A 14,232-nucleotide genomic window follows, 5' to 3' on the forward strand; every position below is an offset into this window, starting at 1 on the left:
AAATAAAAATAAGCATAAAAATAAAAGTGAAAAAGAATACCCAAAATATCTTGTACTCCTCTTACCCCCTATTATTCATTTACTTTTTGTCCCCCTTTTTTCTACTTATCTGTCCATACACTGGATAAAGGGAGTATGAGCCACAAGGTTTTCACAATCACATAGTCATCCCGTATAAACTGTATAGTTTCAGGTATTTCCTTCTAGCCATTCTAATACACTAAAAACTAAAAAGGGATATCTATATAATGCATAAGAATAGCCTCCAGAATGACCTCTCAGCTCCATTTGAAATCTCTCAGCCACTGAAACTTTATTTTGTTTCATTTCTCTTTCCCCTTTTGGTCAAGAAGGCTTTCTCAATCCCACCATGCCGCATCTAGGCTCATCCCCGGGAGTCATGTCTCACATTGCCAGGAAGATTTACACCCCTGGGAGTCATGTCCCATGTAGGGGGGAGAGCAGTGGGTTTACCTGCAGCGTTGGCTTAGAGAGAGGCCACATCTGAGCAACAAAGAGATTCTCTGGGGGTGACTCTTAAGTACAACTATATGTAGGCTTAGCCTCTCCTTTGCAGTAACAAGCTTCGTAAGGGCAAGCCCCAAGATTGAGGGATTTGCCTACTACAATGTTAGTCCCCAAAGCTTGCAAGAATATCAGGAATTCCCCAAGTGGGGACATTTAATATTTCCACTTTTTCCTCAGTCCCTCAAGGAGGCTTTGCAAATACTTTTTATTCTCTGCCCAAATCACTCTGGAATGTATCGGGGTTTCATGCTTACTGTACAAGCCAACCAGATCTCACCCCCTATTCAAGGTTCCATGTAATTATGGTGTTTGAGTAAACTGACCATACATGTTACATTATATAGCATACTACAGAAAATATAGATTTTCCACCTAATAAACATCTCTTTCTTTGGTCTCACACAGAAATCAAAGTTTTAAAACACAATCAATGTCATCTTTTTCCCTTTAGTCTGGTTTACCTTAGTCCTAACCAAGTCCATTTTGTTCATATCTCTAATTAAAGTCTGATCTCTTTTTTAGCTTCTTTAACATTTGCTCTATGGGGTAATGCTGACATTCATTGCTCTGAGTCTCAGGTGTCACAAAGATACCTGAAGTTCCAGGGACCAACCAGGTTATACACAAACAACTCATCATCTCAGGATTTAGAAATAACCGTTACAACCCATGAATAGATGTGACTGCTATAAGAGCTTACAATCTAGGAAGCTTTACCATTAACCTTCCCCTGATAACCTATGCTCTCAGATTCAATTCTCAGAGTTTGTACATTATAGTTAGTCCATATTAGTGAGATGTTATAATGTTTATCTTTTTGATTCTGGCTTATTTCACTCAACATACTTCCTTGAGGTCCACTCACCTAGTTGCATACCTCAAAACTTCATTTCTTCTTGCCGCCACTCAATATTCCATTTTATGTATCCACCACAGTTCACCATTCCGTTTATCGGTCAATGTACCCTTAGATCACCTCCATCCATTGCAAATCGTGAATTCTGCCACCGTAAACACCAGTGCGCAATGTCCTTTCATGTCCCTGCTCTCAGTTCTTCCAAGTATATACCCAGTAATGGGGTTGCCGGACCATATGGCAACCCCATAGTTAGCTTCCTGTGCAACCACCACACTGCCCTCGAGATGGGCTAAACGATTCTACCTTCCTACCAAAAGGAAATAGGTACATCCCTCTCTCCACATTTCTCCAGCACTTGTATCCCTTTGTTTATTCTTTAAACAGTTTTAGTCACACACCATACAATCCATTCTAAGTAAACAATCAGTGATTTCCAGTATAATCATTAGATTTTAAAAATAGTGTTTAAGGTAAGAATCATGTAGAATCCTAATTATGCACAAAAATCCCTAAACTGTACATAAAGTACTGCCAGAGAATTTAGATACCGTGTTGCATGAAAAATCCTTACCTTTAAACACTAAAATTGCTTGCTGTGTGGCAAGATGCTCCGACTCTCATGAATCCTGGAGACTGAAACCAGTAGAGAACACTCTGGTCCCATATTGGTCCCAAGCTCCTCCAAACTATAAGGCCCTCCTCCTCTGTCTCTCCCAGGTTATTGTCAAAGTCGAATGAAACACTGCTGTTTATTGTTCTTTGGCACACTTAAGCAATGTACAAAATGTAATTATCATTTTAATCAGGAGTTGCTCTCCTCTTTTCTATTAAAAAATCTCTCTTTTAAGGGTTCATTTTTCTTGTTTCTTCAGTAGCCTGTGCCTGATAATATTTCTCCATCAAGTTCTAGGTGTGTGTGTGTGTGTGTGTGTGTGTGTGTGTGTGTGTGTGTATAAGCTTGTCCCGATCCTAAATCTTTTAGCAGAAAGCATTTTTCCTGAACTCTTTCTTTATCGTTTCATCAAGAGTAATGGAAATGTTACCTGTCCTTCCCTATTTGTTGCAGAATTTAGGGACAAGGAAGAAGACCATATATGTTTTCTTAAAATCAATGGCCGGCACATTACTGTAAAACCTATTGATTAAAAACACAAAGTATAATGTTAGTCATTTAGTCCGTGAAGTGATGCAATAAGGGAAGAAATTTATCCTTTGACTTTTGCATTAACCTTTTATTGACTGCTTGCATACCCATAATTAACACACACTTTAGCTAAAGTGGTTAATTTTAGCATGGCAACCAGTGTTCACTAATGTAGCTGCAACCCTGCTCGTCCCAATGTAAGTGCAGCCCTGGGGGAAACCGGGCGGCGGGAGCGCCCTGAGTTACACCTGCAGGGGGCGCTCTGGATAATCTGCTGACCGACCAGCCAGCGTGACACCCTCCACTTGCTTCCTGTTATGTCACCAAGTCATTCAAGAAGGACGGTTCCTTAGCAGCAACGAGTTTAGGGGGTGGTGTATAGCGTCCTTAGAATCTGAATGACAGGATTTGGGAGGGGAGAGAGATGACGTCTATACTACTTTTCTTTGCTCCCCTTGAAATGCTTCATGGAAGGGGCAGTATTTTCTGAGTAGATCCAAGTTTATTTGCCAACACAAGAAGCATTAAAGAGGAATTTTCTGTAGGAGAGGGATAGAGAGGACAAGGCTGGAAGGGAAAACCGTAACTTTCCTATGGTTTAGCTGGGTTCCGTAGCAATTTGGAGGGGCCTGCTCTCCCTGGGAACACTGACTTTAGGGGAATTCTTTTAGCTTTTTTTAGAAACGTCATCCTACTCTAGTCATCAAAACTGGCTTATTTTCATGCAGAAGCCAGTGTGGATGACATCTAGCACTCCCATCTCATCTGGGTAGAAGAATGTCTCAAATAGAGATATTATTTGAACCCAAAACAAAGGCTGGTATTATCATGCTTTTGCACCTGATAGTCTCTGCGCCCACTGCAACTGTTTAGCAGCAACGTCTCAATTTGGAGAATGGACTGTCAGCAGCCACTTGGCCAGCAGGGCCACAGCGATGGATGTTGTAAAAGATGGGAAGTAATTGAGAGGTAGCAAGTATGGCCAGCATATCAAGCAGGACTCTTTGGGTTGCAAGTGACAGGAAAACCTAACAAACAATAAAGGCTCATGATATTCCAAAATTGTAAGTGTAGCTACTAGCTTCAGGTGAGGCTTGCTCCAGTGACGCAGTGTCACCCAGGACCCAACCCCTTGCTGCATGGTGGTAACAAAATGATTACAGTATGTACAGACTGCACATCCTAATAGTCCACAGACCAGGAGAGAAGAAGGTTTTTAGCTCCTATTCTAGTCCTCCGATTTACTCTCTCTGTTGGGTCATGTACCTCCCCCTAAACTACTCCCTGTGACTAGAAGAACAGGATCTGCTGTTTGGCTTAAGCCAGTCAAGGCTCTCCTAGCTGTAGAGGTGGAGTTCATTCCACCCAATCCCCCATGGCTAGGCATCTGGAAGGGACAGATACCCCAGAGGAAGACTAGAATCCTGTTGGTGGAGAAGGTGGGACAACAAATGTCCACCGCAGTCAGTATTCCTAAAACATTTCTTAAGCTATCTTGGGGCCCGTTTCTTTTGTAAGGGACTATAAAGTGTGGATGCTAAGAAACAATCCAAGTTTGTTTCCTGTAAAGGCCTAATCAGTCTTAAATAACCAGCACTCAGAAAGTCCAACAACAGTACCTCTTATTAATTCTAGGTCTTCAGGAACAACTGCTGAGTGTTTCTGAATCTGAGCATTTTAGTGTGTTGCTGGAAAGTTGTGTAACAGCTTGAATGTATAAGCCTTGGCATCTTGGAATGTCAAATTGTGATAGAATTCAGCCACAGGCTCAATTTCATTCAAGCCAGAAAGAACTGTTCCTGCATCTCCTGAACTTTCCCTAGAAAGAGCCCATCCAGAGGCCGCCCACCCCACCACCGGGAGGGGAGGGATTGCCAGGCGTACAACAAGCAGCACTCTTACCCGTCACTGGTGGTAGCAGTAGTAGTAGAAGTAACAATAGTGATAATATTTAGTATTTATTAAGCGCTTGCTAAGCTTTAACATTGCTAACCACTTGACATATACTCATTCATTTACTCTTCACAACAACTCCAAAGACTATTATTACTACCCCCACTTAACAGACAAGAAACTGAGGTTCAGCGAGGTTGAGTGACATTCCCAAGAGACACGTATAGCACACAGTCTTAGCCATCGTGTTGCAGTATCCTTACTGCCCATTTTAGGAAATTGAGACAAAAGAGAGGCAGAATGAATGGTCCAGGCAAGAAAAATTAAAACCCAGAGCAGGACACGGTTTCAAGTAATGCTCAACCTTTTTTCAATTTCCCTGTCTGATATGATGCTGAATCAGGTAATATTATATTTGAGTTGGTGGTGGCTGTTCTTCCTCATAAGTAAATACCTACACACACACACACACACGCACACACACATGTAGGTACACACACGTACCTACATACACAGGCTCAAACAAGGAGCCCTCGGCTGGGCCTAATCATGATCATTTGGAAATTGGCAAGGACCGATGGATATTAAAGGAAGAGTTTTAAAGGGATCTTGAAAGTTCTGAATTAAGACCCCAAAGAACCCCAACAAAGGGTTCTCCTCCTAGTCTAGGTGGAGTAGGCAGACAGCTACACCTCCTTGCCTGTCAGAACCTGCATGAAAACGAGTAGTTCCCACACCCGCCAGTCCTCTGATGAGAAGAACAATGGCGGAAAGCCACGAAGCAACTTGCCCCAAAGAAAAACCGGTGGGCTCGGAAGCTTGTACCTCACAGCATAAGCAAACCTCTGCGGCAGGTTTTTAATATTTTTCATACTTTCTCAAAATGAGAGGGCAAAACCCATTTGACAGGTGAAAAAGCATCTCTATTGACTTTTTACAAACCTTATGATATTCTAGGTGGATCGGCACTTATCACAGCCCTTTAGTCTGCCAACCAGGATAATGTGTGCACAGATAATTTATCCACCGTGAGATTGAAATGCTCAATTTGGAATAACTTTCCCTCCCTAGTAAATTGAGCATTACTCTATGATTCTGAGGCAGAGAGAAAGCACAATTTAAGAAGCTTTGCAGAGTTGCTTTGTAATTAGTCTCAGCTGCCCTTGAATATTAATCTCCTCCTCACCCCTTTCATGTGATTTAGAGACCAGCTCTGGACCAGGCATGCACCCCAGAACCACCCTGGCAAGCAGCAGCATCTCAAACACCTATTATTAAGTAGTCTGCAGAATGCATCCTCTGTTCTTTGGTGCGGTGGGTGGCTTATCAGGGCAAACAGTTTAATATTTATGCTAAGAGGATTGTCGAAAGCAGCTTCTGTTGCTTTAATTCTTGTTTTAAATAAATAATGAGAACATTTAAACACATTACTCTTCTTGGGGCCCCGAGGTCAGCTAATCTTATTATTTATGAAGTGATGTGCTACATAATAGTACTTAGTGCATGTTAACAGACGCTATTATCAGGGCCTGACGCGGAGAGCTGAAGATATATTGGGATGTTATGTGTAACGTACGACGGATTGAGTGCATAGGATGCCGGTGTAGCAATTAACCACACGCGCAAATAGGTGTGAAGTTGAAGTATGTTTTCCCACGGGGATCCCCTTACCATTAATAATTCCCCAGAGGAGAAAATGTCTTTCTGTTAGGAACCTTCCCTGCCATCAGGCGTGGAAATGGGACTGGGATATTCCATTCTTTGATCTCGTCATAGTCAATCCCACACAGTCAGAAGACGAACACTGGGTATGACCACTTAATTGATGCGGAGAAAGATGCAGAGAAGGCGGGGTGCAGGAGGGACACGTATATAACTCTTGCAAATGTACTCACAGCATTTCTTTTGGGTGCACACACTTTCATTGCCATGTACTCCAAGAGAGTAGAGAGAATGTTTATTCCGTGTTGCAATTTGTGTTGCCTTCTCCCTGATCCTCATTTTTCAGATAAATAAAGCTAAAGCCATTGAGCTTTCCCAGACATTTGAAATAAGCTGATGTCTCTGAGAGATAGATGCCTGCCAAGATGTGATGATGCTGGCCCAACTTTTTTCTTACAAGGCCATAATGTGTCTGCATATGATAATTAATTTCTCTACTATTGATGAGTAATCCATTTAATAAAAACTGTGATTTAAGTGTTTTCCTTAGGGACTAACTCTTGCTACCTTCTTAATTTAATTTTGTGGAAGTTTTCCGCAGCTATTCATCAGAGGAAATGATTATTAACCTCTATTTGCATATATCCTTATAAATCGGTCTCTCCTTGGAGTGCCTTTCTCCAAGCATGGCAAGCTGGGACACTTGTAAATCTCCAGGATCTCCAAAGTCAATCCTGGTCTGCAATATTGTTTAATCTATTCTTGGATGTTTTAATGCAGCAAATTCAATTTAATCTTTCCGGTAATCTAGTACTACATCGAAATCCCGCAAACATTTAAATCTGATAATGGCTTAATCACACACCTTAAATACCAGTTGAGATAATGAAAAAATAATTCACCATTTTAAAGGCAGAGTAACTGAATTTCCCTGATGAAGCCACTCAAGATAATACAAATCTGAGAATTGAAAAAAAAAAAAAAAACAGAAGTCCCAGCACCATGAGGAACAATTCTTCCTTCTTACTAACATTTGCTTTCTGCTCTGCAAATTCATCCTTCCACATCGTCACCACAACCACAGAGGATCGGTTTTGGAGCATTTGCCAGCCTTGCTCCAAGCTTCCCATGCCTTTGACTCTTCCAGGAATTTCCTCCCATAGAGTAATTGCCTTTTCTTACTCTTCCAGGTGCCAGTCTCGAATTGCCCGAACTTTGCCCGTGGATCAGAAGCCCGAATGTCGGCCATATTGGGAAAAGGTTGATCCTTCAATGCCGCTGCCATTCGATCTCACCGACATCGTTTCAGAACTTAAAGGTCAGCTCTAGGAAGCAAAGCCCTAGAATGAGCACACATCTTAAGTGGAGGAGGAAAAGATATTTTTGGCTCCTCTCCTCCAACTTTGTCGTGGGCTTGGGCAACGGTGTTGTGGATAGACTTCTCTCGCCCACTAGATTGTAGAACTTGGGTCCTAGCTGGGAAAAGCCAGGAAAGGGGGGCCGTGAATATTAAAAAGTTTTAAAATGAGACTTTCTATAGTCTGATTTGGGATTAAACAAGAACTCAAAAAAAAAAAAAAAAAAACCACCAATTTCCAATTTGGACTTTTAATGTGAGCCCGTCACCCCCAATGGCCTGAAGAGCCACAGGGTGCCTGGAGCCTGTGACAAACCTAACCTACTCTGCTCCTCCCCAAGCCTTTTCAGAGACACTGAGTGCACCCAGACATCTGGGGAAAGACAGAATTTAGAGGCGTTCATCCCAATTGCTCACCATCCCTCTAGGGCCATGGTGTCCAACATGGTAGCCACGAACTACATGTGGCTACTTACATTTAAATTTTATTTTAATTTTAATTAAAAATTCAGTTCCTTAGTCACACTAGCCATAGTGCTTAATAGTCATGTATGTCTAGTGATACTGTATTGGCCAGAACAAGTATAGAACATTTCCGTCATTGTAGAAAATCCTATTAGATCATGCAACTATAAAGAGTTTGAGAGCACGAGAGTCCCTTTTCCAATTCTCTTTAGCTGCTATCCCCATAGGAGAAAAAATTTAAAAGAGAAATAACCCATTGAAGAGTAGCCTCCTTCTCTAAGACAAACCTAAGTAAAAACCTGAGTTATGAGATGGGGATGGGGAAAACATTCTGTCTTAGGAAATTTCCCTGATCTAATGAGAGAGACGCCGGCCCTGTTTATATTGCTTTATGCATTTTGGCTGCATGGTCCAGTTTTTTCTATAATTCCCCTAGTCATATGTCATGACAGGTAGAATTGAGGCTTGAAGAGCCCCATTGCCCTGTGCTGATGACATTGGAGTGTCAGAGAGACAGTGTAGAGTAGAGGTTAAAAACCAGGCACCACTTGCAGAGGGCCTGGCCTGTCCTTACCTGTAATGGGGGTTCTAAAGGCCCCAACTCGAAAGGTGAGGATTAAGTGAGTTAACCCATCTGTAGACTTAGAACAGTGTCTGGCATATAGTTAAGTATCCAGTCTTATATAGTCATATAAGATCAGAAAGCTGACTTGGATGCAGATGTTTCCCTCTCTTTTCCTTGATCCCTGTACCAGCTTTGTCTTGTGCTACCATTAACAAATCTCCCCCTTCCTGGCATGGCTCCTGCCCTGTGGTGTTCCTAGAAATCATGAGAATATTCAGCCCCTTTCCCCAGCCCATTGCCTTCTCTTGTAGTTGTTCACAGTCATTTAGAAGCTGATGAACTTTTGCCCATTGAGAAGCACGATGAGAACCAATCTCTTCCTGCTATCGGAGTCTCATTGGTTCATGGTTTACGTTCATTCCCACGAGTTAATAACCTGGAAAGTCGTGCCACGCAGGGCAGCCAGGGGTTTCAAAATCTCGAGACTCAAATCGTTCAGACCTTGGACTGACTTCTCAATGTCTTTGAGCCTCGGTTTCCTCCTCAGTAAAAGAGAGATGAGACGCTACCTCACAGGGTAGTCAGAGACCGGGCACCCTCGGGGCCTTCTAGCCCAGGGTTTTCTTTAGCCTCCACGGTGTTTTTCCTGTTGATATTTCATTAGGTGCCGAGGTTTTTAAATTGGGAGATTTAACATAAAATGAAATGTCACCTAAAATTCAAAGTCAGAACTCAGGGCAGGCCTGGGCTCCATCTGGGCAGGGCAGCAGGCTGAGTGGTGTCTTCTGCCCTGAAGTGGGGCATGTGTCCCTCACTTCCCTTTATCGTTTGTCGTAAACCTGCTCTCTTTCACCCCTTATGTCAGTGCTCTCTAAACCTGTTTGCTTGTACCTTATAGTAAAAATAAATAACTGTGTTTAGTGCTCACCCCAGTATATGCATATAACTGTTGAGCTGTATTCGTGGACTGCTTGTACGAATTTGTCATGTGCATCATACAACATTCACAAACAATAAAAATATTAAAAGGATGAAACAAGAGACAAAGAGCGGCTCTGATATTTTCCCCTGGCCTTCCGGTGGATTGGCCTGGTTCACTGGCCTGGTTGGGGCCCCGGTGTGGGTATTTTTCAAGGTTCCCCAGGTGACGCCTGAAGTGAATCCAAAAGACAAGTTCATATTTCCTCAGAAGTAATGATGACTCTCCGTGAGCATGAACTCAGTGTGTTTGGAGATTAAATATGCTCTCCTGGGAGGTTTCTGATGGGTGGCTGGTGGGTGAGTGGTAGGAGAGGAGAGGAGGCAAGAGAATTTAAAAAGGGGTCCCGTGGGGGCAACGACAATCAAATCATTTCCTGCAGGGCCAAGAGCCGGCCTTTCTCCTGAGGAGCTGGTGAAGGGCTTCCGTGGGCCTAGTGTGTGCGTGAATGGAGAGCAGAGCAGCCTGCGGCCTTGAGGCAGAGATCCCCACCTGGTCCGAGCTAGCTTGAGAAGACTGAGGCTCTCAGGAGGTCCCTCTGCTGAAGGGGCTGCTGACTTGCCCTCCACCACTCCCTCCCACCTCAACTAGCAACATGGTGAGCCGGGGGAGCCGAGGACCGACCTCAGCCTTCAGCGGGGCTGACAGGCTGGTGGGTGCCCAAGGGCCTCCTCCGTGCCAGCCCCTGCCCAGCTGCCAGGGAAATGCAGTGACCACAATAGGAACTTCCTGTGTGGTGGGGAAACGGACGCTAGACCAGCAGATAAAGAACAAGATCCTTTCAGATGGTTGGACGTGCTTGGAAAGGGAACCAACTGGGTGATAGGATGGAGCAGAACCGGGAACTGTGGAAGGGCAGATTAGGAGGTGAGAGGGGAGCTTTCCAGGTAAAGGAAGCTGCAGGTGCAAAGGCCCCGAGGCAGAAGTGGGGTGGTCAGCGGAGACAAAGGGCTGGTGGGGCAAAGGAAGCAAGGAACAGAGTGGGGGAGATGCCGCCGGAGAGGAGGCAGGAGCAACATTTGCATTTTATTTTGAGCGCCCTGAGAAACACTGAAGGATCCTCAGCAGGGTGGGGTGGAAGGACCACGGTGTGTTACGGTATTTATTGGCTTTTATGATCTCTCCGGCTCCTCTGAAGATTCTCATGGGTCTCTGAGAGAGCAGACAGCTCAATCCAAAGGAATGGCTTTCTCACTGGGAATTTCCCACATCATCTGGGGAAGATGTTCTGCTAACCCCTCCAGCCCCACTGGGCAGTCGCCTGTTTGCAGAGTTCACCCTCATCGGCGCCTAAACCACAGCAGCCTCCCTTCCTCTTGCTTCCATCCGCAGCCTCCAACCCAGGAGAGTTTGCTCAATATAAAAGAAGAGCAGGGTTAGGGCATCCCTGTGACACCATTTTGGTAACAAGCTTCTACATCCATCACTAACATCCAGGGACGGTCCCTTTAAATGCAACTTTTATTTTTTATTTTTTTTTCCTGTTCTAGTTAAGGCTGATTTTACCACTGGGTAAATTGCACATATTTGGATCCATGCCACGCTAAATACTGTTTATTTTGGAGATCAGTCAGAAGCAAGTGCATGGAAGACAACGGGATTCTGATTTGAAAGGGCAGTTCTCATCCAAGCAGATTCAGAGGGAGAGAAGCAGTGTGGATTAAAATGCGCTGAAGTGGTAATGCCGTTTATCCGGCTCGCCTTTGTTACTTGGTGATTAAATGGCATTTTTAATTAAGTTTCATTGGGAGCCATAGGTATCGCAGTGGTGAAATCAATTTGACAACCATAAAGGGGGAGGGGAGGCGCGGGCTGGTTGGAGCAATTGCGGCTGGAGAGAAAGCCAGGCAGCTCCAAGACGATGGGGTGGGGAAGGGAAGAGGGAGGAGAGCTGGCAATTATGACTTCCTGCAAGACAGCAGGGGCACCGGTGGCTGCTGCTGTGTCTAAGAGGTAGGTTTCAGTGTTTGTCGAGCTCACCCGAGAGACTGGCTGGGAACTCCAGGGCAGTGTCTCCTGCTAAGAAGGAGACAGTAGGACAGCCCCCGCCTCCACTTGACCTCATGTTGCAGCCTGACCAGGTTGCTTTCCGCCTGGTTCCCAAGCAACGCCACTCCCATGCCATCGGCCATTCTCACAGGAGAGGTCTGATTCCCCCTCAGAGCCTTTTAGAGGCAAGCAGTCCTTCTGGGTATCTTGCCCCAGCCCTCCTCCTCAAATTGCAAACTAGTTCCCTCAGCACCCCTGCACTCTCTTTCCTGATTGCATTCATCGATTTAAATAAGTTAATCGTGCATATCAATCGCCCCCAGTGGTGGCTGGCATGCACAGGTATCAATCAACAAGGTGCGAGGTGTTAATGTTATTATTATCCCAGTTTCCTGTGATGACGTCCCAGCTCCGTGACTTGGGCAAATTGCTTGATTTCTCTGCACTCCGGTCTTCATTTATATAGCAGGGCTGATAAAAACGCTTAGCTCATTGGATTGCTCTGTCACCTGCGTCCGTACACGTTAAGCGATTAACATCATGCCTGGTACTTTGTAATCACTTAATCCGTGTAAATTTTTACAGTGATAAATATTATCAATGGTATTCCAACCAAAATATTCAATAGTCACCAAAGAAGAGACTAAAAATAACTGTGGTTTGTTTAAGAATAGCATATTACCATCCCATATTATCCCATTTGCTCCTCTTTTTTTTTTCTAGGCAGATGGCCGGGAACTTTTTATAACGAGATACTTTGAAAAATGATTCTTTAGTACTCCCATTACTATAGCGGGATGAGGTCACCCATTGCAATTTCAGATTTGCTTAAAAAAAATTCTTGCCATCACCTTCTAATGGATGTTCTGTGTACAACAATTGTTTATTGACTCTGAATGTCTAAGCACCAGGGTCAGTCTATTTCAAGGGGAGGGAAGCGTTAATTAACTCCCAGCATGAGATTCAGCAGTTCTTTTCCAATGGTGCAGTTCACGACTTTGCTTGCATTTACTTTTCATCAGTCCTGAAAGAATCGAGGTAAAATAGTTCCTCTGCACATGTGTGTCAAGCTAAATGGATAACAGGAGATACAGATCTGTTTGCCTGTCTGCACTTGCCTTTCTACAAAATTCATCAATTTTACAAAAGCCACTGACTGAACATGGCACCAATACAAATGAAGTGCTTCTAGCAGGCGGGTTTTCCCATTGTTTTTAATCTGGTAAGTGAGGCAGCTTCCTCCCGAGAGCTGGGAAGTGCTGGCCTAGGACACACTGTGCCCCACAGATAGGGACAAAAAGGTCAAGGTCATTTTGCAGGCAGTTTAGGAAAAGCAGAATGGTTCCAGGCCCTGCACGCTCAGAGCAATTGTGGCCTGCTTCGTAGGTGACAGCCGGCATCCGGCTCCTTTGCACAGTCTTGCTTGTGTTAGAGATTAAAGACCACAGATTATCACTCCCTTAGTGGTGCCAGTTTCAAAGGCACCCTTCTTGCCCTCCCAGCTTCCGAAGAAGGAGCAAGCCGGATCAAACCCCACAGGTGGAACTCTGCAGCCAGCACCTCTCCCCAGTAGATACCATATTTGAAAGGGCTTCATAAACTCTACGGCCCTGTGCAAATCCCGGGGTTGGGGGGGGTGGGTGACAGTTTATTATTTATTTCATGAAATTGGTTTAATTTTGGTGGGCAATGGAAGAATGTCTGCATACGTGTATCACGTCTGATCAGAAAAGACCAGGCTGAAACAGCTCACCTCAACAAGCAGCCAGAGCAGAGTAGAATGCCAACACCTCTTGCACAAGAATAATCCCAGAGAATAATGCTCAAGCCTCCTCTTTAATTTTTTTCAGACCCCACGCGCCCTGTGGAAAACACCATACCCGAGTAGAGGCATGTTCATCACTTTGTAAATTATCTCTAAGTCCCAAGACACAGGGATCGAGGGACCGTCCTTTCATTTGTTTCTTTGCAAAACTGCCGTCCCCAGCTGAAAAACCTGGTTATCCTTGTAAATGGAGAATTCAGTTTTTCAACTTTGGGGGAAGCACAGTTCGCCAACCAACCCTGAGCCCCGCAAGGGCTGAATCAGTTTCTCCGAGCAGCTAAAGCCACCGCTCATAATTCATCCAACACAGAAAGCTGCACCTCCTGGTCACCCCACCCCCACCCCACCCCCAACTCCTCAGAAAGAGGTTTCCAGTTGATTACGCCCTGATTAAAGTCGGGAAAGAAACAAGCCAGGTATATAGGCTCCCATTGTCCCCCCTCTCCTCTGCTCCCAGCCAGGGTCAGGCTGAGAGGGATCTCGGTGGACATGTGAACAATCAAGTCCTGTTTACTGTGGATGTTTAGTTTTCTTTTCTCAAAAATCAAAACAGAGTTTAGTAGGCAGCGCATTTTATACATGCCCCTTGATCAGTGGAATGATCTGTCAGAAGCCATTAAAGCCTCCATTAGCCTGAATGCATTCAAAGCTAAACTATTGGATCATTTAAGGGCCGCAGTGATTGTTTTTAATATACTGTACATTGATTTCTCCCTGTGAGCAGCAACATAAGTTTGAAACTAACTGTGTATGACTAAGGCTCCATTTGCTGTCTGCAGTCCTCCGTGAGAAGCCTGGTTTCGCTTGGATCAGAAATGTCTGTGTATAGTTTTTAAGGAGATGCAGACCCCGTTAGATTTCCCGAGGTTTAGACTGGGTCGGCTTGATATATTTTTTTTTCCGCGTTCTCTCCCCTTTTTTGTGCCTGTTAAGTGAGCCGTGCGTGCAGAATGGGAGAGGTATCCC

The 14,232-nt window shown here is 44.4% G+C and overlaps 1 protein-coding gene across 3 annotated transcripts in view; it reads left to right on the top strand.

Moving 5' to 3' along the window:
* The window catches only part of FTO (FTO alpha-ketoglutarate dependent dioxygenase), a 414,023-nt gene extending 406,334 nt beyond the window's left edge, over positions 1-7,689 (top strand). For 2 of the 3 annotated variants that reach the window (XM_037815989.1, XM_037815991.1), the window contains exon 10: positions 7,277-7,689. In XM_037815989.1, coding sequence (XP_037671917.1) covers positions 7,277-7,415 — 139 coding nt within the window. In that variant the 3' untranslated portion in view covers positions 7,416-7,689. The remainder of the gene's footprint in view (positions 1-7,276) is intronic. The other variant, XM_037815990.1, reaches the window with a different exon arrangement.
* Positions 7,690-14,232: the final 6,543 nt, after the last annotated feature.

Source organism: Choloepus didactylus, chromosome 22 (assembly GCF_015220235.1).
Source record: "Choloepus didactylus isolate mChoDid1 chromosome 22, mChoDid1.pri, whole genome shotgun sequence".
Classification (NCBI taxonomy): domain Eukaryota; kingdom Metazoa; phylum Chordata; class Mammalia; order Pilosa; family Megalonychidae; genus Choloepus; species Choloepus didactylus.